Source organism: Hydra vulgaris, chromosome 15 (genome assembly GCF_038396675.1).
Source record: "Hydra vulgaris chromosome 15, alternate assembly HydraT2T_AEP".
Classification (NCBI taxonomy): domain Eukaryota; kingdom Metazoa; phylum Cnidaria; class Hydrozoa; order Anthoathecata; family Hydridae; genus Hydra; species Hydra vulgaris.
In genome coordinates this window covers 39,870,245-39,897,500 of record NC_088934.1, presented here as the reverse complement: position 1 = coordinate 39,897,500, position 27,256 = coordinate 39,870,245, and the positions used below count along the sequence as shown (strand labels likewise).

At 27.3% G+C, this 27,256-nt stretch overlaps 1 protein-coding gene across 6 annotated transcripts in view; it reads left to right on the top strand.

Moving 5' to 3' along the window:
* LOC105849252 (uncharacterized) overlaps positions 1-27,256 on the top strand; it is a 74,541-nt gene that overhangs the window by 26,683 nt on the left and 20,602 nt on the right. For 5 of the 6 annotated variants that reach the window (XM_065818929.1, XM_065818928.1, XM_065818931.1 and 2 more), the window contains exons 3-4: positions 6,233-6,387; positions 27,073-27,227. In XM_065818929.1, coding sequence (XP_065675001.1) covers positions 6,233-6,387; positions 27,073-27,227 — 310 coding nt within the window. Of the gene's footprint in view, positions 1-5,986; positions 6,121-6,232; positions 6,388-27,072; positions 27,228-27,256 lie in introns of those variants that run through there. The other variant, XM_065818933.1, reaches the window with a different exon arrangement.

Sequence of the window (27,256 nt, the reverse complement as noted above, 5' to 3'; positions counted from 1 at the left end):
ATATATAAATTAGTAAAAAACACTTATCTAACTTTTATCTTCTACTTGAAGTTTCACCATTGCTGGATCATCTGGAAGAGTTACTAAATCTCAAAAAAAGATTCAATTTATAGAAAAAAATATTTTACAGCAAGTTATAAATTATTATAAAAAGATTTTTATTTATTTTTTTATAATAATTTATAACTTCCTGTAAAATATTTTTTTCTATAAATTGAATTTTTTTTGAGATTTAGTAACTCTTCCTGATGATCCAGCAATGGTGAAAAATCAAGTAGAAGATAAAAGTTAGATAAGTGTTTTTTACTAATTTATTATTGTTCTGTTCTTTAAGAACATTGAGCACTCTATTTGTAAAATACACTAACATAATTTACATATATATATAAATATATATATATATATATATATATATATATATATATATATATATATATATATATATATATATATACATACATATATATATATATATATATATATATATATATTTATATATATATGTAAATTATGTTAGTGTATTTTACAAATAGAGTGCTCAATGTTCAATATATATATATATATATATATATATATATATATATATATATATATATATATATATATATATATATATATATATATATATATATATATATATATATATATATATAAATATATATATATATATATATATATATATATATATATATATATATATATATATATATATATATAGCATATTTTGAAAATAGGTTTTAAAAACTTTTTCAAAAAAATAAATCTATGTAACATATTTTGAAAACGAATTTAAAACAATATTTGGTTTGGATTGGGGCAGGTATAAATTATATGTAGCATTACTCCCTTGCATGTTCTCTTTTAATCAACATGATGTCTGTTCTTCAGTGTCTTGAAATTTTAAAACCTTGTTTGGAGCTATACTATATTTTACATACCTTTTTACACTATCTATCAGTTTAAAATTTTTTATTGCTGGTGATTTTTGATATAATAATAAACTTATTTAACAATGATTTTGATTAAATTTTGATTTTGGTTAAAATTAATAATATTCTCATAAAATAATCTCATAATAAATTTATAACAGTTTTTTTAATTTAATAATAATTTTTAATAATATAAGTAAGTTTATATAATTAATAAAATAGTTTTCGTAATAAATATATAATAGAATTTATCTAATAATACAAATTATATTATTAAAACATGGAGATAAAAATATAAATCTATTTATAAAAATAAAGTAGTTTCAGTATATTAAATAAGGTCTTGAAATTTAAAAAAAAAAAATATCTTCTTAAAAGTTGCTTAAAATGGCGTCTTTTCAGAAGATATTTTATAAAAAAAGTTTCAAGATCTTATTTAATATACTGAAACTATTTTGTTGTTATAAATAGATTTATATTTTTATCTGCATATTTTAATAATAAACTTGATGTTTGATTCTTTTACTTGAAATGTCAGTTATTTAAAACTTGTTTAATATTTTGTCTAAGCTGTTTAAAGTTTGTAACAAAAATGTGGAAAAAGATTCTAATATATTATGAAAATATTATGAAATTATTCAATAGACGTTGTTTTATATTTTAAATTCATAATATAAACATAATAAGGAAAATATTTTATTTATTACAATTTTTATTGTAAATAGTTTTAAAGGTTTTCAAAAAAAGCTTTATTCAGCAATGTATATTATATGTTTTTAAACAATGTACACGATTATGATATTAATATATTCATTCAAAGTTTAATTACAAACAATTTTTCTTTGTCTCTTGTTCTAAATTTCTATGCAAAGAGTAAGTAATGCAATAAAAATAAAAAGATATTTTAAACACTATTCTTTAATGCAGCAGTAATTATAATTAATTTTAATTAAATCTTTAATGCAGCAGTAATTATAATTAATTATAATTAAATCTTTAATGCAGCAGTAATTATAATTAATTATAATTAATTCTTTAATGCAGCAGTAATTATAATTAATTATAATGAAATCTTTAATGCAGCAGTAGTTATAATTAATTATAATTAAATCTTTAATGCAGCAGTAATTATAGCTCTTATAACTATTATTTGTCTTGTAAGTGCTCAGAATAAAAAAAAGAAAAAATCTTTTTTAAAATTTTGTATTTATCAAACATAAAAAAAATCTAAAGAGCTTATTATACACTAGGCTGTAGAAGAAATATATATATATATTTTTTTCAAGATACCTCCTCAAGTTTTTTCCATTCTCTAAAGTCCCCTGAGGCTAAAAAAACAAACAAACAGAAAAAATAAATTCGTGGTCAAAAAGTGTTATCTGTATATGTACCTTTGAAAAACTACATTTTTTGAAAATAAATGTCCATAACGTAATATTTAATTAATTTGTAAGGGAAATTTTTTCCCATGTTAAATTTTGTTTTTTATTAAACCTATCGATGGTCCCTAAGTTGAATAATATTACTATTTGTGTGATATATGCTTATTTTTTTAGAAGCATATGAAATCTATAAAACAGCCTTATGAGATATGCTCACCATTGAATAGGATATGCTCATGCGAAAATTTTTAAAGGGCTCAGAAATATGCTTAAGGTTACAAAAATTTGTGAGTTTTTCCCTCAGGAATTCCAGTATTAATAGATTTGTGCTCAAAAGTATTTGTTTTTTAGAGTTAGGTTTAACTATATGCATATCATATTCAGTGGTAACTCTTAATTTTTTAGTTTTTTATTAATTCTCAATTAATAGTTGAGAGACCTTTAAATGATTTTGATGATGCACCTTGTAAATTATTTTTCTTTGTTATTTTTATTTGGTTATTCAAGTTCTTATTCAAAGTTCTTTTCCGAGTTCTTATTATTTAAAAGTTTGAACTTGGATAAGAATCCAAGTTCAAACTTTTATCTGCTATTATTCTAGAATATTCTGCTATTTGTTTTCCTGGTTAAAACCAGTAAAATATTATTTTAAAACATCATAAGTTAGAGGAGGAGCAGCATTTTGTTTTAAATTCATTGTGTTTGTACTGTCTCTATATTTACCAAATAAATCAAAAGATGCCAAAACATTTAAAAAACTTTTCTATACAGATCATTTTTTCATAAGTAAAAAGTTTCACGATGGGCAAACCTGAGCAAATATTTTCTGTTTGACCAAAATTTTATATTTAACAATTTGTTTAAAAAAAACAAAACAAGATTCAACACGTGGTAATTGTATCTTTTGTAAGTTTTTTCTTGTTGATATTTCTATCTATATTTATATTATAAAAATTGGTCTGTTACATTTGTAGTAGTTAGTAATTTAAAATGTTTGTAGACTAATTTTTGCTGTTAAAAAAGTTGTCTTTAGTTTTTGAACTTCAAACCTTCCTTAAATACCATTCACAAAATTATGGACCTTGAAAATTCAAATCTGGACTGCACATAACATATAAAGTTCAATTTTAAGTTCCTGTTATAATAATTTTTTTTTGAATTTATAGCATAGTCTGGACCACTGTGCTTTGGTCAAATAAAAAAATTTAATTATGCAGTGTTTGATCAGACCACATGTTTTTGAGATAAGTATTTCATACATTTTTCTTGTTATGCTACACACATACAACATACATATTTGTTGTCATGCTACATACATACTACATATATATTTGCTGTCATGCTACATAAATACTACATACATATTTGTCCTCATGCTACAAACGTACTACATACATTTATCTTGTTATGCTACATATGCTTTACATAAAGCTAAAAGTTAAACAAATCTTTAGTAAATTATACAATTACTCATTAAGTAATTATTTATATAATAAGATTAAATAAATGAATTAATGAAATAAATGAATTAAGTGCAATTTAATAGTTAGAATGTATAATTTAATAGTTCAAAAGTTTTCTAATATGACTGCCTTCACAAGAAAGTCACAAATAAAGAAGAAAAGTAAAAGATACTAACTAATTTCAGAAGGATATTTTTTTTCTCAGTTATACTTTTATCCAGCTGCTCACGAACCAGCTCCCCAACATCAGGAAATGTTCTCAGATATAAACAGTAGGGTGTCCCAAAAAACAACATTTTTGAAAAATATATGCAGAGACCCTCTTAATGTGTTCTATCTAATACAAAAACTCTTGATTTAAAATTTTTTTGAATAAAAAATATTTTAAGGGGTCCCTCAAGACCCTCGAATATTTAATGGGTCCCTAATATTTTCAAAAAAAAATTTTTTCAAAAATATGTCAACCTGGTACTCAAATGAAGCGAAATTATATAAAAATTTCAAAAATAATATTTAACTTGGAAAATTTTAACTTATTTATCAATATTTTCATAAAAATACATAAAAAATGCATTTTTTTGTTTTTTGTTAAAAAACGTAATTTTTCATGTAATAAAACCAAAAATAACAATTCTATATTTGAAATCTATATTATTTTTGAAATATTTATATAATTTCGCTTCATTTAAGTACCAGGTTGACATACTTTTGAAAAACTTTTTTTTTGAAAATATTAGGGACCCATTAAATATTCGAGGGTCTTGAGGGACCACTTAAAATATTTTTTATTTAAAAAAGTTTTAAATCTAGTGTTTTTGTATTAGATAGAACACATTAAGGGGGTCTCTGCATATATTTTTCAAATATGTTGTTTTTTGGGACGCCCTAATAAACGATTTATAAAAATCGTTAAAGTTTAAAACTACTAAGCCTGTTGTAGCTTGTTTTCAAGAGTTTCCAGGCAAAGATCTTATTTGCAAAGCAGGTCATGTATATATCCCAATCATAGATATGCTTCTTCTTTTGTAATGTGAAACAAGGCTGGGTATAGAAAAGCCCTTATTTCTGGAGCTGCTGTTAAGTAGCAAATAATGTAATTTTTTATTGTAAAAAAATAAGTAAATAAATCTAAAAATAAATAATTAAAACCACCATAAATAAATAACAAACAACCAATATCTAGGTAATTAAACTTATCTAGGTAATTAAACTTCAGGAAACCATCAGGTTTGATTGCAATGAGCTACATATTGGATCATCTTTGTATAAAATTACAATAGAGGCACTGTAGTTTGACAAGAAACTTAACAAGGGAGACAATAAAAAGCTCTGTGACTAATAAAGAGTAGGTATACCAGGATTTTGTTTTCATCAACCTGAAGTCTGCCATGAAGCCAGATACAGTGAAAGTATTTTATAAGGAATTTTTTGTTTTAAAGGAAAAAATTACTTTCAAATTTTTCTTTTATACTTAATAATTGTAATTTATTCTTAAGGTTCATGGCAGATGCTCTATAACTGCTGACCCTTAGGATGACTGAGATGATAGCCCAAGTAATGAATGAGGAAGAGGAGAAAATGGTAAATATGGCTGCATTCTTTGTTTCTATATCTGGTTCCTGGTGCTTTAAGTCCTATATTATGGACGAAGTCGTGGACAAAATCATTTTCAAATCAGCTATGTCCTAAGACAGGTCCTTCTTGTCACCATACAGTGTTTAGTATTTAATAGTTAGTTATGCTGATCCTAGCCGATAATGATGTTGAATAGCAGGTAAAGAAAATGTTGAAGAAGTTAGTAAAATGTGATGTTCTTGAGCTTTTTCATATGGGTAAATCAATGCTACTGATTATTTGCAGGTCGATAGAGCTTACTAAACTTGTAGGTTCCCAGATCTGCATCCTGATAAGGTAATTGAGATTCTTTATGGAGAGGTGGAAATGTGGATCAACGAAATACCAGTCATTTGATATATTTAAAAGGTTTTAAATTTATAAAAATGACTGATCAAGGACTTTATTGAAGGCTTCATGTTAGACAACATGAAATAAAACCGCATGCTGGTCACCATAAAGAATCTTAAAAAAGACTTGACAGCATCAAAAGTGTTTAATTTTTTATAGCAGAAATTAAGATTGGAATTAATATAGGAATAATAAAAGAAATTCTCAATAAAAACAAATTTTTTAAGAGTTCCTTAAATCCATGATATTTTTCCTGAAAAATTCTTATTTATTTAAATAGATAAAGTTTGACAGATATCACTTTTACATAAACAAAAAACTTGCTGTTTTGGTATTTTTAGTCTATTTGGACCTTAAGAGAGAATGAGAAAAACTTGAGAGGTATTTTTTTTGTTAAACCCTATTATGCACTAATACTTGTTAATATTTTAACATCATTTAATAGTTTACAAATTCAAAAAAAAAAAATGTATATTTTTTTATTTTTCTTTAGATTGGTTTCCACATCACTGTTTACTCTAAAAATAATAGCTTGTTTAATATTATATCTTCGCAAATTGAATTTGATTCAGTTGGTGTTGAAAAATATTTTTATTTAAAAGGCGGATTGAATGAAAAGATTCCAAATACGCTCACTTTTTATGGAAAGTCAGTTCATTTTAAAATCTTTAGAAATTTTTTATTTTACTCATTGTAATGTATGTAATGATTATTATTTCATAGTAATTTTATTATTAACTAATGATTGTTATAAGAAATGTTTTAAAAGTATTTAAAAATGTTGAATTTGTTATACTAAATATACTAAAAATTATTTAAAATCATTCAAATATATATATAATAAATACTAAATTTCAAATATATATATAAAATATACTAAAAATTATTTAAAATCTTTTAAATTAATTTTAAATTTTAATTAAAAAATGTTGTACATCAAAGTTTCGCAATTTTCTATTTGATTGATTTTATGGTTAAAAAAAAAAAAATCAATATATATATTTTTATAATGCAGTTTATAAGTTGGCATGGTCATATTTTAAATGAAATTTATAAAAAATGTTTTATCTAAATAAACCTGGGCCTCAAATACTAAACTGGTAGTTTGATTCTTAAATTCCAGCATTTAAAAAATAAAATCTTCATCAACAAAAACATATTTAAAATATGAGTTTAAAATGTTACTTATCTTGGGACCTGAAGTGTTAATCTTGTTGTTTAAATCATAAATAGCACTGATTTGCTTTTTTCTTTTTTGCTTTCATTTTACTTAGCTAAATAGCAATTCGGTTAAATTGTTATCACAGCCTCTTATCCATTGAATAGTGTCTTTTTCAATTGGATTGTAAACCTGCTCATTTATATCAAAAGACCTGTATAATTCAGGTTTGCTGGACTAAAGTCCATAATTGCTTTTGACTACACAAAAAGAGAACTTTTTTTAGTTTCAACTGTAGCCAGAAGCCATTATTATAGACAGGTGGTGTTGGTTGGTGGTATTGCAAAGTGCTATTGCAAAGTACTCAATGTTTTAAGCTGTTGGATGCTTCAGTTAGTATTAAGTTAGAAAACTTTTATATTTGCTGCATACAATGCAGAATGATTGTAAGTTAACCAATAGCAATAACAATAATGATAACAATAATGAAAGTTAACCAACCACTTGAAAAATAAAATGATTTTTTTTTTACATCTTCGCTTTCAACAAGGCTGCAAGCGACCACTATTAGAGTTAGATAGATAAGATAGATAGCCATCAACACTAAGATCACAAGATGAGACAGCCGAACTCAAATTACTCTCACAAATAGCAAACATCTGTTGAGTCTTATCTCTAGCAAAGGTGAACTTTGCAAGAGATAAGACTCAACAGAAGAAAAGTTACTTCAAAGACCACGAATATTAGTGAATAATAGGTTTAGAGAACTTGGTGATAACGATGGTTTTTTGTGCTTTATAGTTTTTTATACTTTAGTCATTTTAAAATTTGTTAAAGATCTTGACTCAGCACAGATAGTATTCAGTAAAATATTAAATAGTCCAAGCAATTGCTTTATTACTATTAATAAACCCTTGGACAATACACACCAAAAGCACAAACAGGGACACCATCCATGTGCAACAAGGTACTGTTAGTACTCTGATATTTTACAGCTGTTAATGGAATCAGCCTCTCTGAGAGCTACCACAAAGTTTGGTAAACCTGACTACTATCCAACCCCAGAACCATAAATCCGAGTTTTAGAGTTGTACCCTCATTTGGAGATAATAGAATGAGTTCATAAAAACAGAGACCTAGACAGTTTTTATGACCTAGTCATAAAAACAGAAACACAAGCAAAACCCATGCATTGAGTCAAGATGATTAAGCATTCAACATCCTAAACTGGAAACAATGTATTATAAATACATCTGTGCCAGCCTTATAGATGAAGAAAAGGTGCGGGGCTGGTCAACAGATAGAATCTGTTTAACCCTTAAGATTTTGCTTAAGAGGCCTTCTGCAAGACAGTAGCCAGTTGCGTTTAACATCTGCTCAAGATGAGTATTTTTATCTAGACACCATCTGTAGCCTTTACTCAACCAAGAGCTCCAAGGTAGGGGTTGTTTTATGTCGGAGTTGGCTTTCTCCTGGCCTAAAAAAGCATATCCTACAAGGCAGAAGGACATGAAGCAGGTTGTACTGGGTTACATGTTACCAGTAGCAGGATAACCTAACCTGACCTGAATTTTCAAGAGTATACACAAATGTATACATGTTATACACAAATAAAAATAATAAAAATAGTTCCAACAATGTTGCAAGCTACAACTATTAGAGTTGGAAGTTACTGGAAGAGAAAAGATTAAGTTTATGGAGCAAGATAACTATTGAAGAACGACTTAAAAGATTGCAAATTATATGAATCAGGAAAGCAAGATGAAGGCAGCGAATTCCAAAGAACTAATGTTCAAGGAAAAAAACTAGACGCATAGGAGTTTTTGGAGCACTTAGAAACAGTCACAGAAAAAGAATGAGAATTAATTGAATGACAAGTAACAAGAAAATGAACTTTAGTAGATGGTACAAGAGAGGCTACCTCTTTAGAGCAGTGCCCATTATAGTATTATAGAAAAGACGATGTGGTAATGGTTGCAGGTTGGCTGCAAGAGCAGGTTCAACTATGTTTACAACATGCTTTTGCACCTTGTCTAAAAGAGAAAGGGCATCATTGATCCACCCCAGATATGGCAACAGTATTCCATACAAGGACGAATTTGAGATTTATAGAGATAAAGAAATGAATCCGGAGTAAGAAAGTGTCGAGCACGATAAAGAGATGCAACTTAAGCAGATGCTAATTTTACAATGGATTTGATATATGGTTTTCATGAAAGATTGGAAGTTAGAGTTAGTCTTAGAAGATGTAAGGTAGATTAATGGAGTACGTTACCATATATAAGTAAAGGAGTTATTGCAATAACGATTGGCTAAAAAAATTTTTTTATATGAATTAAAGTTCACCAGCCACTGTGAGCCCCATGCTGTAGCAGAAGTGAGATCTTTTTCAAGCCCCCTCCAAGCAATCAGAGAAAATATTTTATCGAGAAAAGAATAAATGGTAGTATCATCAGTGAACAATGCCACCTTAGATGTGAGAATTAGGGGTGTTCAAAAAAATAAAATTTTCAAAATGCGAATACACAAGAAACCAAATTTGGGGCACATATAAAAAAAATACGATTACAAAAAAAAATTCCAGAAATAATGACATTTACCTTGTGCTTGAGCAGCAAAATACCCCGAAAAATGCCCCAAATTGTTCCTAAATTATTTGGCTTTAAGCGCAAGGTAAATCTCAATATTTTGTAAAAAAATTTTTCTAATGTGATCATAATGGTTTTAGTTTTTTTTTAGATTGTTGTGTACTTTTAGATTGTTGTCTTTTCATATTTATTGTTTATATCAAAAAATAATTTAACAAAAATAAATTTTTGCGCAAATATGCAAAAAAAGAGTTTTGCACAAATACGCAAAAAAAAGATTTTTTTTTGCATAAATTATGTGAAATCTTTTTTTTATTTTAAACAACGCTTATAAAAAACCAGGATATTCAACAATCTAAATAAAAATTGGGACCATTATGATCACATTAGATAAAGAAAATTTACAAAATATTGAGATTTACTTTGTGCTCAAAGCCAAATAATTTTGGAACAATTTTGGCATTTTTGATGTACTTTGCCACTTGATCACAAGGTAAATGTCAATTTTTTTTTTTGGTTTTCGCATTTTTTTAATATTTGCCCCAAATTTGGCTTCTTGTGTATTCGCATTATGAAAATTTTTTTTTTTTTGAACACCCCATATAAGAATATCTGGAAGATTGTTAATGTAAATTAAAAAAGTATAGGACCAAGGATAGAACCTTGGGAATCCCTGAAGTTACAGGATATGAAGAAGAGTGCTGTCCATTGAGGACAACTTTTATAACGGGTGACAACTAAAAATCCGGAATGAAAAGAAATGTTAATTTTGATGAAATAATTTATTCATAACAATTTTATATGGTTGATATATAATTGATGACAACTTGAAATATACAATAAAATTAATGATTTTCTACAAAGGGTCCTTTCCCAGTGAAAAAGTGCACATGGGATACGGGTGGATTTTTTCCATATGTAACCCATGTGGGGATTATTATTTTGTCCCACGTGGGTTTCATATGGTAAATCCCACATGGATTCCATATGGTAAATCCCATATGGGATACGCGTGGGTTTTTACCATATGTAACCCATATGGGGATTATTATTTCGTCCCATGTGGGTTTCATATGGTGAATCCCACATGGGTTTTATGTGGTAAATCCTACATGGGATATAGGTGGAAAATACTACATGTTATAGATCTTAAATGCCACATATTTTAATCCAAATGGCATAAAAGTAGTCAATACCAGACAAATGAAAGTCCGAATGCTTCTATGATAATTTTTAAAAATCCTTCAATTTAAAAGTTACTTAATTAGTAATTTAAAATTAATCATCGAAGCTTTCAGAGAGCCTCAACTTAATCTGGTATTTGCTACTTCATCCCATTTGGGATTCAAAATGTGTAGCATTTTTCATCTTTTACATGTGATGTTTTCCACCTTTAACCTATGTGGAAATTACCATAAACTATTATAACGAAATTTTATAAAATTAAAAAACGTGTTACAAAATGAATTTATTTTTAATTAAATGCTATTAATGAAAACATTCAAAATATATATTGAAAATATTATTTTTTCTTTTGCGATTTTCACGCCGTCTTTTGTCGATTGAAATAAGTAAATTGCTTCGGCTTGCATAGTACCAAAGTTTTTAGTATTTTCTAACTTTCTTCAAACATTTTCTAAAAAAAAAATATATATTTATTTATAAATAAATACAATATATATATATATATATATATATATATATATATATATATATATATATATATATATATATATATATATATATATATATATATATATATATATATATATATAATATATATATATATATATATATATATATATATATATATATATATATATATATATATATATATATATATATATATATATATATATATATATATATATATAAATAGAGAGAGAGAGAGCAATTTTAATAAGGAACCTTATTATTCGAGCAATTTTAATTATTAGCCAGGTTGAAGTCGTTAATGACTCAAATATTTCACAAATAATAATTTCCTAATTTATTACTTGCAATGACCAACGTTTTATGGGTAATTGAACACGTATTATGGGTAATGTGCTTGAACCCATGCAGAGAATCCTGAAAGAAATGGATGAATTAGGATAAGTCAATAAACAAAAAAACATAAACAAATATGTAAAAACCTACTTTACAATTATGAAATTGGGTGCAATAGACACTGGGTGCAAAAGTATCTTTATTTTTTCGTCACACATAATATAATATTCTGAAACTAATAAACAGATATCTAAATTTTTATTAGTAAATTTCTAATCTTATTTTCATATCATAATCCATTATGGTATTATTTATATAACATATCACAACACTATTATTAAATTTGTGATGTTCAAATATCATATGAACATTCTCTAACATGTTCATATGATATTTGAGTATAGTTCTTGAGTATATTATCTGCATACAATTAACTGATGCAAGTTCAAATGTTGTCAAAAACCAAGCATGCATGCATGGAACACTGCAGTGTCCCACAAAGAAATGCAGGTTTGAAAGTCAAAAAATTCCCAATTTTCTTTATTAAAAAAGAAAAAAATAAGGGGGAGAAGGGTTTCTGTAACTCTTTTTAGGCTCCAAAACTTTTAACTTCAGACATAATAAGTTTCTTAAGACTTAAAGCACTTATGAACTACATTGAGGAACAGAAGCAGGATATTTACAGAAACTTTTCAATTTTTTATCTGAAGTACCACAGTGTTATTGGGAAAAAAGCCTCTGGGTCCAATTTTCAAAGTAATATGATCTCAAGTAATATATAAATAAAATAATATGCTTTAAAATGCATATAGTTATACATATAACTCCTGATAATTAACTGATAATGTATAACTAGTTATACATAAAATTTATTATATAAACTTATTTTTTAAGGTTATGCTTGAACAAATTAGTACCAATTAAAGTTAAAGTTCTTATTTGTTCATTGTTTTTTCACTATTTTATATTTATTTGTTCAAATTTATTAACTAGTACTAATTCTTACTACAGTAAGAATGTTTATCATTGTTGAACGTGATTTTATAAGTAACTTAATTTCATTTGCAACATATTTTGACAACACCCTTTACATTTTAAATGACGACAGCTTAACTCAGATTGAATCTTAACTGAATTATTGTAAGCTTTGTAAGGTTTTAATATTTAGGCTATTGGGTCATCCATAAATGATGCCAGTAGATAGAGGGGCAGTGTAAGCTGAAAAGTTTAACAATAATTGACAATGGGGAGGGGATGTTGAGACCAAAACAAAGTCAAATAAAAAATTGTATTAAAAAAAAAGTAAAACATTTTATTTAAAAAAAAAGTAATACTATTTATGGTATCTATGAGCAGGTTTTAGAGGTATTTACACTAAAAATGTGGTATAAAAACTTCTTGCTTTTGTTGCTTAAAAATGTACAGGATCCTCAGAAAAACAATTTAAATTTAGAAATAAGCTTGCTTATCCAAAAGAACAATTTATGTTTTTTTTTACTTTAATGTAGTACTGTTGAGAATAAATGTATAATTAAACCAGAAAAAATTGATGGTATATGCATTTTTTATATTATATTAACAATTCTGATATAACGCAATAATATGATAACAAAAACTGACATCATTATCAATAGGCGATGGCAAAAAATTGACAGGGTTTGATATAGGGGGATGGCGTTCAATAAACCGGGTCATCATCTGACATCATTATGCATAGATGATCCTATGATTTAGGTAAAATAAGAAATCAATTTGCCATATTTCTCTTTAGAAAGTGTAAAAAAAAAGCATTTTAATGCTGAGAACCTATCTATTGAGCAAGCTTTGACCACATATTTATAAATTCGAGAGACAGAGGTGGATGTGCCAATTGCAAAATAACTAATAACGATGCTCTAAATTGATTTTAACTTTGTAGACTAACATTAATATAGTATTTAGAAATAATAAATGAAGCTTGCATGATTTTTATAATTTGTATTTATTTCCATTAATTATCAGTTGTAAGACTCTATTTTATGATACAAATTAAAAAACTATTTATTTATAGTATAATAATAATACATAAATACTATTTTTACTTTATTTACAACACCATTTGATATACAACAAACCCCTACAAAGCTTACAATAATTCAGTTAAGATTCAATCTGATTTATTGAAACGTAATAAATTTAACATCAATAGAAAAGTAAAGCTGTTATCATTTAAAATGTAAAGGGTGTTGTCAAAATATGTTGAAAATAAAATTAAGTTACTAATAAAATCATGTTCAACAATGATAAACATTCTTACTGTAGTAAGAAATAGAACTAATTGATAAATTTGAACAAATAAATACAAAATTAACAAAAACAATGAATAAATAAAAACTTTAACTTGAACTTTAACTAAATCTTGAATTTGAACTAATTGGTACTAATTTATTCAAGCATAACCCTAAAAAATAAGTTTATATAATAAATTTTATGTATAACTAGTTATACATATAGTTAACTATCAGGAATTATATGTATAACTAAATGCATTTTAAAGCATATTATTTTTTTTATATATTACTTTAAATCATATTACTTTGAAAACTGGACCCAGAGGCTTTATTCTCAATAACACTGTGGTACTCTAGATTAAAAATTAAAAAGTTTCTGTAAATATCCTGTTTTTGTTCCTCAATGTAGTTTGTAAGTCTCTTAAGTCTTAAGAAACTTATTGTCTAAAGTTAAAAGTTTTGGAGCCTATAAAAAGTTACAGAAACCCATCTCCCCCTTATTTTTTTCTTTTTTAATAAAGAAAATTGGTAATTCTTTGACTTTCAAACCTGCATTTCTATTATATTATCCTAATATATCTATTTGCACAAATCCTAATCATATTTCCATAAAGAAGTAAAACATTATTTGTGGTACTTACATACTTGCCATTCTCTAAAATAATATAAAATATATTTACACAGTATAAATAAAGCCTCGTCGCAATGCAATGTCGATTTCAAAATTTAAGGTTTTTTTAGTTTCCAGCCTTCAAATAAATTCCCATGTAAATCCCACAAGAAACCCACGTGGGATTTCCCATGTGAGCAAATACCATATGGTTCCCACATGTAACCCATGTGGGATTACCTACATGGGTTTTAAGTGACAAATTTCCATACGGATACCACATGGGAAAATCCGTCCCACGTATATCCCGTCAATCCCACACGGAACTCACGTGGAACCCATGTGGGACGCGGTTTTTTTTTTCACTGGGATAGCCACTGGATGCAAAAGTATCTTTATTTTTTCGTCACACACACGGCCTTCTATAATAACAGGCCTTGACATCGAACAAAATGCCGTAACAACTGAAGGCCGATTAAACTTTCACTTTTATATATATTGATATATTTTTATATTAGGTAGGGTGTAATGGCAGTCTATGTTTTCTAATAATAATCTCTAGTAAAGACGGAAATATAAAAAGAAAACCAAAAAATTGTTAAAAGATAATTATTTTTTTTCGTATTTCAAATTTCATTAAGAATATTTATGTAATATTAAATAGTATCAATAACAAGCAGAACCATAACAAAGTATATATCTATATATTAGAAAGATAACTGTATTTTTAATTTTTTTTTGCTAAAAATGGTAACAATAAAAATCACCAACAATAAAAAACACCAACAAAAGTTGATTCAAGCAAAAAAAAAGTTTTATCAATATATCTCAACAAGGTAATTATTTACAAATCCAAACATATTGAGAGACATATAGGCTAATGAGAAAATAAAAAACATAACAAGTAAATAGCATAATAAATTACCAAAACTTTTCACATAAATTATAATAGCTTTAGTATTTTCGTTTTAGATTCTTTGTTACTGCTGGGAGTGGTAATTAGTGAGTAATTCTTTAGCAGAATATTAGAATATACTCTGCATTGTTTTTTTGTGATTTTAAATTTATATTTAGCAGCAATGAACTGAAACTGAGTAACACAAAATGTTCTGCATAAAGGGTCAGTAGCACCTTGAAAAAAAAAAAAGCAAAATATTGACCATTAGACACGAGTATCAGAAGGAATTTGAAGTCCGCCTCTGTTTAGGCTTTCAGATAACTTATTTATAATAATAACCATATTTATAATAATAATTGGTAGAATCATCATAAATTTTTATTTCGCTTTTTTGCCATAGCCAGCTATGTAAACTATAGCCACTAATGTAGATTTATTAACTGAGCTTTCAAGATCATGTATATTATCCAGAAGTTCTTTTTCATCAGTAGAAATATCTCTAAAACATGTCACAAGTATGACCATCGATACCATCGATACAGGAATGTCAAGTTGTAATATCAATTTAGTACGTTGAATATTATTTTTTTCAATTACAGATTTAGCAATTATAAAGTAAGTACCTCTAGATCCTTGTTGAAGCTTAGAAAAAGCTTTTACAAGTGGATCTGTTGAAAACCAACCTAATAAGACATACTTTGCTCCATTACTCAACAAAGTTTCTACGAGATCAATAAAGCCATAACATGAATGCAATATTGCATTGCTAGTATCTAGTGTAAGCTGTTTTACAAGCTTACCTGTAGGTTTCATAAAATTTGACAGTTCAGCAATATCTCGTAACAGTTGTAACTGTTGATCACCAACTGAGTGGATTTCTCTGCATAATTCATTTCTAAACCGAATGCCAGCACCAGGTGCTTTGACATTAACAACATTCGAAAAAATATTATTTTTTCAATAAATACAGCAGTACCTTCAAATGCTTTATTTTCAATCTCTGGATGCATTCTTAATGCAGCTACTGTTTCTTCGCAAAAAACAGACAAACAAAACTTTACAGATTGTCTCTCTATTGGTTTTGGATAAACTGATTTAGCTGTAAGTTTAGAGAGTTTAAAAAGGCTATTGCACTCAGTTTTATATAAAGTTTCTAAATCACTCCACTTAGCCAAAGCCAGTTCTTTATTGTTCAAAAATTGAAGTTCGCCAGTCTTTTCTGTCAACCAATTGTTTTGTTTAAAATTTAGGAGATGCACATAACCATACAATAAATATATACCTGATGTTGTTAACCATGGTTTACTATCAAATGTTTTAAACATTCCAAAAAATCTTTGATTTACACGGTTACCATCAGTAATTATTACCAGTGTCTTACTATTTTCAATATTATTTATTGTATCAACAATTTTTTGACATTGAGCAAACTGAAATTCAGAGGAAAGATTTGCAACAGGTTGAGCTCTACATATAAATTCTGGACCTCCAAAAAGACATTTAATCATAAATGATAAAACTGTTTTAGCTAACTTTTCAGGGTAGTTTACTGCTTGACCAAACAAAGCACCTCTTTGGTAAAGTAATGAAGCTTTGACATAAATCTCATTAATTAGTAGTATGGAAGTTCTTTTCAATTGATCTAAATTCAATAAAATACTATTTATGAAACTTAGGTACTCCATTTTATTCTCCATTTTATACTCCAGGTTATTTTTGAAGTCAATCGTGTTAAAGTCCTTATACTTGGCAACTTGTAGTCAATACACAAACAATCATATAAACTTCGTCGCATAGCAAATTACTCATATGCTCTACATATAATATCTGGAGTATATAAAACTTCACCAACATTAACTTTTCTCATAGCATTAAGGTGTTCGAATAGAATATTTGACTGAAGCGAACTTTCTTTATTTTTTAAAAATCTAACTGCTTCAAATAAAGCTGATTTTGTTTTTATTAACTTTAATTTGTTTACAGCTAAAGATGAAATATTACAAGTTGTGCCATTATGGTTAGCTACAAATGAATAATCATTGAGAATAACTAAAATAAATAATGGAACACCAACATACATTGTACATTTTTGATTGTATGTGTAAACTTTTTTTATTAAGCTGCAAAACAATAACATCGTTATTATCACTTAACAAAGATTGAATATCGTCAAATATAAGTTCATCCTCTTTTAGAAAATCATTTAACTCATCTGGTAAAATGCTTCGAAAACCGCTTGAAGTTACATTTTTTTTAACTTTACTTGCTGGTGTGGCTAAACAACTACGCAGAATATTTTTAAAAACAGATGGTGGGTTTAAAGGTTGTTGCTTCCCATATTTGCTTTCAAAAGGTGCTTCATTTGGCCAATGCAGTCAACATACTGCTGCATAGTCTGTAACAATAAAACCAGTTCTTGGGATAGCTTCACTACATCTTTTTCTCTCCTCTTGATTCTTCGGTAATTTATAAATTGATATTTTTGTTGTAGTTGAGTATTGATATTTTTGTTGTAGTTGTAATTGATATTGTAGTTGTAGTTGTATAAATTGATGTTTTTGTTGTAGTTGAGATAGTTTGACTTGCGAAGAGATACACAGCATTTTAAAGGCATTTTAATTATTAAAAAAACTTATCAAGTCAAATAAGTTTATATATCAAATTTATTGTCAAATAAGTTTTTTTTAATTATTAAAAAAACTTATTTGATCTATCTAATTTATAAACCAATCAAATTTTAAAGATTTATTAAAAAAGCGCAAACACAAACTTTCCTCTAATGTTAAAAGATGAAAATGTAAACACAGGAATTGGCCTTCAGTTTAACAACTTTGTTGCGCGATGTCAAGGCCTGTTATTATAGAAGGCCGTGGTCACACATAATATAAAATTCTGAAACTAATAAACAAACATCTAAATTTCTATAAGTAAATTTATTCTTTGATCATTGGCTTCATATCCTATCTTATTTTCATATCATAATCTATTATGGTATTATTTATATAACATATCACATCAATATTATTAAATTTGTGATGTTCAAATATCATATGAACATTCTCTAACATGTTAATATGATATTTGAATATAGTTCTTGAGTATATTATCTGCAAACAATTAACTGATGCAAGTTCAAATGTTGTCAAAAACCAAGCATGCATGCATGGGACACTGCAGTGTCCCACAAAGAAATGTTGGTTTGAAAGTCAAAGAATTCCCAATTTTCTTTATTAGAAAAAAAAAATTAAAATAGGGGGGAGATAGGGAGGTTTCTGTAACATTTTTTAGGCTCCAAAACTTTTAACTTTAGATATAATAAGGTTCATAAAACTCAAGGGACTTATGAAGTACATTTAGGAACAAAAACAGGATATTTACAGAAACTTTTCAATTTTTTATCTGAAGTACCACAGGAAATGAAGTGTCTGGGTCCAGTATTTAGAGTAATATGATCTAAAGTAATATATAAATTAAATAAAATGCTTTAAAATGCATGCAGTTATACATATAACTCCTGATAGTTAACTATATGTATAACTAGTTATATATAAAATTTATTATATAAACTTATTTTTTAAGGTTATGCTTGAACAAATTAGTACCAATTAATTCAAATTCAAGATTTAGTTCAAATTCAAGTTCTTATTTGTTCATTGTTTTTTCACTATTTTATATTTATTTGTTCAAATTTGTTAACTAGTACTCATTCTTACTACAGTAAGAATATTTATCATTGTTGAACATGATTTTATTAGTAACTTAATTTTATTTTCAACATATTTTGACAACACCCTTTACATTTTAAATAATGACAGCTTTACTTTTCTATTGATGTTAAATTTATTACGTTTCAATAACTCAGATTGAATCTTAACTGAATTATTGTAAGCTTTGTAGGGGTTTGTTGTATATCAAATGGTGTTGTAAATTAAGTAAAAATAATATATATATATATATATATATATATATATATATATATATATATATATATATATATATATATACACATATACATATATATATAATATATATATATATATATATATATATATACACACATGTACATATATATATATATATATATATATATATATATATATATATATATATATATATATATATATATATATATATATATATATATATATATAGTATTTAGGCTATGGGGTCATCCATAAATGATGCCAGTAGATAGAGGGGCAGTGTGAGTTTAACAATAATTGACAATGGGAAGGGGATGTTGAGACCAAAATAATGTCAATTAAAAAATTGAATTAAAAAAAAAATTAAATTGTTTTATTTTGAAAAAAAGTAAAACAATTTATGCTAGCTATGATCAGGTTGAGGTATTTACACCAACAATGCGGTCTAAAAACTTCTTGCTTTTGTTGCTTAAAACTGTAGAGGATCATAGGAAAACAATTTAAATTCAGAAATTAGCTTGCTTATCTGAAAGAACAATTTATGTTTTTTTTTTTACTTTTAGTACTGTTGAGAATAAATGTATAATTGAACCAGAAAAAAAATGATGGTATATGCATTTTTAATATTATATTAGCAATTCAGATATACCATCATTATATGATAACAAAAACTGACATCATTTTTAATGGGAGATGGCAAAAAATTGACTGAGTTTGATAAAGGGTGAAGGTGTTCAATAAACCAGGTCATCATCTGACATCATTTCGCATAGATGACCCTATGATTTAGGTAAAATAAGTAATCAATTTGCCATATTTCTCTTTAGAAAATGTAAGGAAAAAGCATTGTTATGCTGAGAACCTACCTATTGAGCAAGCTTTGACCACCTATTTTATAAATTTGAGAGACAGAAGATAACGTGTGAATTGCAAGAGAACTAATAATAATACTCTTAATTGATTTTAACTTTATAGACTAACATTAATATAGTATTTAGAAATAATAAATGAAGGTTACATGATTTTTATAATTTGTATTTATTTCCATTAATTATCAGTTGTCAGTCTCTATTTTATAAAATGAATTAAAAAACTATTTATTTGTAGTATAATAATAATACATAAATACTAGTTTCCTAATGCTATTATCATCACAATGTTAATGGTATTTGTTTTAAAGTGAAATTTTGTATCAATTTTATTGTTTTAATGTTATATATATATATATATATATATATATATATATATATATATATATATATATATATATATATATATATATATATATATATATATTATTTTTACTTTATTTACAACACCATTTGATATACAACAAACCCCTACAAAGCTTACAATAATTCAGTTAAGTTTCAATCTGAGTTATTGAAACGTAATAAATTTAACATCAATAGAAAAGTAAAGCTGTCATCATTTAAAATGTAAAGGGTGTTGGCAAAATATGTTGAAAATAAAATTAAGTTACTAATAAAATCACGTTCAACAATGATAAACATTCTTACTGTAGTAAGAAATAGTACTAATTGATAAATTTGAACAAATAAATAAAAAATTAACAAAAACAATAAATAAATAAAAACTTTAACTTGAACTTTAACTAAATCTTGAATTTGAATTAATTGGTACTAACTTGTTCACTCATAACCTTAAAAAATAAGTTTTTATAACAAATTATATGTATAACTAGTTATGCATATAGTTAACTATCAGGAATATAACTCGGAGTTATACATATAACTTATATGTATAACTATGTGCATTTTAAAGCATATTATTTTATTTAAACATTACTTTAGATCATATTACTTTGAAAACTGGACCCAGAGGCTTTATTCCCAATAACACTGCGGTTCTCCAGAAATAAAAATAAAAATTGAAAAGTTTCTGTAAATATCCTGTTTTTGTTCCTCAATTTAGTTCATAAGTCCCTTAAGTCTTAAGGACCTTATTATATCTAAAGTTAAAAGTTTTGGAGCATAAAAAAAGTTACAGAAACCCACTCCATCCTATTTTTTTCTTTATTAAATAAAAAAAATTGGGAATTCTTTGACTTTCAAACCTGCATTTTTTTGTGGGACACTGCAGTGTCCCATGCCTGCAAGATTGGTTTTTGACAACATTTCAACTTGCATCAGTTAATTGTTTGCAAATAATATACTCAAGATCAATATTCAAATAACTATTATATTATCCTAATAATATACGTTTATTTGCACAAATCTTAATATTATTTCTATAAAGAAAGATAAACATACTTGCCTGCCATTCTCTATATTAATATAAAATATTTTCACGCAATATAAATGTAACGCAATGCAATTTAAAAATGTCGATTTAAAAAATTTTTTTTTAGTTTTTAAAAAATTTTTTTTTTTAGTTTTCAGCCTTTAAATTAATTACCATGCAAATCCCACAAGAAACCCATGTGGGATTTCCCATGTGTGTAAAAACCATATGGTTCCTACATGTAACCCATGTGGGATTACCCACATGGGTTTAAGGTGACAAATTTTCATACGGATACCACATGGGAAAATCCGTCCCACGTAAATCCCATCAATCCCACACGGAACCCATGTGGGACGCGGTTTTATTTTTCACTGGGTTATCCGCTACTCTGCGCAACTTTGTTTTAGTGTTCACACAAGCTGTTTGTACACCAGTTGTGTCCATTTCTTTCAAGGATTTTTTAATTCTACGCTTGAGTTGTGAAATATTTCGAGCTTTCCAACCACCCTTGTACACTGAAGAACTTAGTTCTCCAAAAAAATCTTCAATTGGTCTACATTGAGGAAGATTGATGGGGTTAACATTCTTTGGTACAAAAGGAATATTTTTGGTTTGGAGGAACTCAGTAACACTTTTCGCATAGTGTGACGAGGCTTTATCGGGCCAAAATATGTAATTATCATCTGAATGATATTTATTAATAAATAGGATTAAAATTTTAGTTAAGCATTGGTTTTTGTAAACTTCTTGGTTGACAGCTGGACCACTTTCCTTGAAAAATGGCTCTGAAATTACTCTGTCGGAGACAACAATATATAACATTACTTTCTTTCCAAATTTGATTCGCATTTTGAATTTAACATCAGGTGGTGTAACAGATGAGTCGTCTGTGTAATAAATATTATTACCAGGCATTTGAGGCTTACTTAAAGTAAAAAAATTTTCATCATCCCAAATGAAATTTTTGTTACCAAAATGTCTCACAAGATAACAACAACCTTTTTTTACTTTAGTAATTTGACATTCGGTGTAGGATGGCAATTTCTGCTTTTTCCTTGGTTTAACTTGAAGCTTTTTGAGTGCCCTACTGGTATACTGCTGGGAACACTCAAATATTCTAGCAGCATCGTGCTGGCTAATGCCATCTTTGTTGTTAAATCGAGTTTTTAACTTCTTCAAATTTTTCTTGGTCATTATTGTGGGCTTTCGTCCGGATCCTTGCTTTCTTTCAACAGTACCACTTTTTAAAATATCGTAAATTGTACTTTTCGATATACCTTCTTTTAAAAAATGTTCTACAGTAAACATTTGCTAACAATTTTATGGCGTTAAAGTGTACAACACGTTCTTGAAGAAGCTTCTCTTTAGACAACATTTTATGACAACTAAATTGACAATTGTCAAACAAAAACTATGTAAAATTACTTGAATCATACACTACTTGATAATGTAACGAAGTCACAAAGTTAAACAACTGAATATGACTTGTGCACAATTTCTTTTTGTCCGGATTTTTTGTTGTTACCTGTTACTACAATTGGAAAGGAAGGATTCAATAATCTTGAAAATGTTACCTGATACACCATAAGAAGAAAGCTTATGGAGAAGACCAGCATGCTTAACTTTATTAAAAGCTTTAGAAATGTCAAGAGCGATAGCCTTAACCTCTCCTCCTCTATCTAATTCACAATAAAACCTATGAGTTATTACTGTTAGTAAATAAGACTGCTTCTAAGAACACTTATGCAAGACTATAACAGGTATATTGTCCGGACCAAAGCTGTAGAAGAGTCTAAGCAGGAAAACACTTAAGATACAGAAGCTGGATTGATACAAATGTTAAGCAATGGATCAAACTAGTGGAATGAAAAGATGATATTAATGAAAAGTTCTTAGCAAACAATTCAGCTTTGTTTTTAGGTAAGGTTACAAAATCTGAACTATACAAGAGAGATGGAATAACAGATTTGCCCTTTTTATTGATACTGTTAAAGATTCTCCAGAAGTCACAAGAGCTTAATTTTAGAGATAAAATACAAGGTTTCATGAACTGAGAGTTGCTTGCTTTGGCGTTAGACAAAATCTTTTTACAATGGTTTCTAGCAATAGTAAACAGGGGTCTGTTTTCTGAAGAATTGTTTTGCTGTTAGATATGGAATTAATGGTTTCGATTGGAAATTGCAGCAGCACAATATGAGGAAAACCATGGAGAAGAGTGAGGCTTGACTTGGCTAAGAGGGAATAAAAAATTCCATGCCAGCCTTAATCCAAGAAGTTATGTAAGAAGCACATTTTTCAGCAGGAAGACAAAAGAATTCTACCGAAGGGTCATCACTAAGAAAATTACAGAAAGAGTTAATTGTAAAAGGCGCAATGGGGGATTGTGACGATGAAAAATTAGATAATAGTTTAAGCGAGATCAAACAGTGATCAGAAACACCTAAGGGTGAATGTGGAGAAACTGAGCACTGACTAGGATCAGAAACAAGACAAGTCGATTAGAGAAGGTAAATGATTCAGTTTGTCAAGAAAGCGAGTTGGAAAGTTGACTATTTGAGTTAAAGATTGAGAAAGGCAAAATCTTAACACCTGCAGAGTCACTGACACTAGAGTCAAGCCATTCAAAATAACATCAAAAAAGTGCAGCCTTGAGATAAAATGTAGCGATATAGAACAAAGAGAAAGGCGATAGAGTGAAGTGATAAACAAAAGCACATATAGGAATAGTTGTTGGATTTAAATCAAACCTGACAAATGGGTGAATTCTTAGGAATATATATGTATATATACAATTGCTTGCTAAACTTTAATTTTTACCTTTATATGACAACTTTAACAAAAGTTTAAAAAAACAAATTTTAATAAATCAAAAGAATACTTTTTCTTTAAATTAATAGATTGCCAGTCCAAAACAAAACTCTTAGTTAACGATGTAAACTCTTTACATTTTTCCCCTATTTAAGTCAATCAATAAATCCACTCTCCTTGCATTTTTTCCCCTATTTAAGCCAGCCACGCTGTGTCAATCCCTAAATAGTTTAATCATTTGAAAATACATTTTTAATGCGGGTAAGGTTATTCATCCTTACATCATCTTTTATCACTCCATTAAATAAGAATTAAGAATTTTTCTTTCAAGTGATTTTTAGACTTTTTTGGTGTTTTTTAATGTTAATTTTAATGTTAGCCTCTAAAATTTTAAAAGATTTATGAGATAAAGAAAATATAAATTGGTTTATGGATATCAGTCACATATCAGTACGCAATTTTATTTCAAAGATATCTGGGTAAAGAACATACGGACTTGTTTGCACATGGTGAGCATATCAGAATCTGTCTTTGATTTTCAAAGTACTAGAGAAGACTTCTATTTTTCTAGAAATATAAACTCTACAACCATAGAAATTTCTTCACAGGCATACTTTTTATTAATCTATCATAAAAATTATCCTTAGATTATCATTAAACTATAACTATCATTAGATTACCATCTATCATAAAACTATCATTGGATTGATTATCATAATAGTAGATTATCATAAAACCATCATCAAGACGATATTCATACTGATCATGAGGTAGTATAATGTCTTTTGTATAATTTTTTTGTAAAAAATTTATACTTAAGATGTTATACTACGATATAATTTAAGAGAAAACTTTAAAAATAATGTATTCTTTATTCTATTTTTAAGGCTTGTAATATTAAAGATTAAACAGTAATGTTAAAAAAAGAATAAAAAAAAATTACTTCTAGTAAGCAACATATATTTTAAGTGCCATTATTTAAAAGTATCAGAAAATATATTGTTGGCATTGCAAACATTCTTTGTAAAAATCTGGACATACTTTCAAGGGAAATTACTCCTATAGTTTTTAAGGTAGAGATCAAATAAAAATATCAATAAATAGAGTTTTTATTTATTTTAATTAAGTTTGTCTTCAACCAGTCTGTTTCTTTGGATTCGACGAACTCTAAGATGAGTTGACCCAATGAGTAAAAATACAAAGTTAAGGTCAATTTTTTTCAGACAAAGCTTTATTTTGGTTTGAGGTTGCATCACGTTGCTGGCCAATTACTTTCATACACTTTGCTCTTCAAAAAAAAAGTCAAAATAGCCAAAAAGTCTTCGATTGGGCAATACTCTGGTATGGCTGGCAGATTGTCAACTTTCTTGACAAAATTGATGTTATGAGTCTCAAAGCAGTTAGTCACGGTTTTGGCATTATGTGATAAGGCCAGGTCCAGCTAAAATACATAATTACCATGGGCATGATGAGCGTTGATGAACGGCACTAATCTTCCCTTAATACAATCCATTTCGTTGATGGCTTTATTGACTGCAATGTCACTGGGGACAAAAAATGGCTTGGAAATACCTTTGTCAGAAACGGCTGGCCGAACGAGCAGCTTGGGTTCAAACTTGCGCTTTTTTCAAAATTTAACTCTCGGCGGAGTCTTGTCTCTGTCACTAGAGTTATAAGTGCTGTTTCCATTTATTATTGAATGTGACAGCGTGAAATAAGACTCGTTGTCAAGGACGATCAAAGATGATCAAAGCTGATTTTGATTTGCTTATTCTAGCTTTCTTGTTGATCAGGTGTATCCTGTTTTGTATAAGTTTTGATGTCAGTGCACTTGACAAAAGTTTTAATGATATGTGAATGACTACATTCAAATTTTCGACCAGCTTGCCCCATCAAAACTTGGTCACTGTCAGTTAAAATTAGTCTGAATTTTTAGTAACTTCCCATTATACAAATTCTTGCACAAGCACGAACACTCATAATTGAGGAATGTAACGAAACAAAAGAACAAACAAAAAATTTTCTGCTTTAATTGACTCAATAAAATATGCTTGGACATAAATGCTGTTCCTCAAGATGTGTCATTCGACTCAGGGTGTACTAGCTGCATCATTTATAAAAAATGTGTGACAGGGATAACAAAACATGTAGTTAACATGGTAACTATTAATGTACAACGGCAGCAGTACAAAGTTGTTATCTTTACTTGAATAGTCACGTTAAATAGGGATGCAGTGTTTGTGGAAGCACTTGTAGTTGACTTTAAACCGCTTGGTTATTGTTTCTTGATATGTATAAATGAAATGGTGGCTCTTGGTTGAGTATTAACATCTGCAACTCGTGATATTTTTATCATATGAAAAAGGAAATCATGTTTACTTGGACTAAGAAGTGGTATGCTAAAAGATGTGATTTGAATATTTGAATGTTTGAGTATGAATATAATAGCTCTATAATATTTAAATTTAAAAATTTCCCTCAATCCTAAACATTATTAAAAATTTCTTATTCAAAGTTGTTGACTCTTTTATTTTTGGACATAATAAAGCAACAGAAAATTTTTTATATTTTAAAAATTGAATTATTGGGTAATTATAATTTATCATTCTGTTAAGACTAAAAAAAAAATTCCAAAAAATTTCTTTTTTAATGATATCAGATCTTTGTTCATATTTTTTATACTGCAAGAAGAAGCTCTTTAGATATCCACACTTTTGTTTCTTGATGTTTTTTATTAATGAAATGTATTCTATTAACAGTATTGTAAAATTTAATAAGTTATATTATGATCAGTTTTTTGAATCTAATTTAATTATGAATTATAATTTTTTCAACTTTTAGATTAACTTGTGATGGCAACCTAAAACCCCCAGAATGCATTGAGAAAGTATGTGTTGAAAAGGATGACAATATTAATGGACATTATATATGCGATAAAAATGGAAGTATGATTTGTAGAGAAGGATGGGAAGATCCTTTTACTAACTGTCTTAAAAGTAAGATTTAAAACACATATAATAATGTC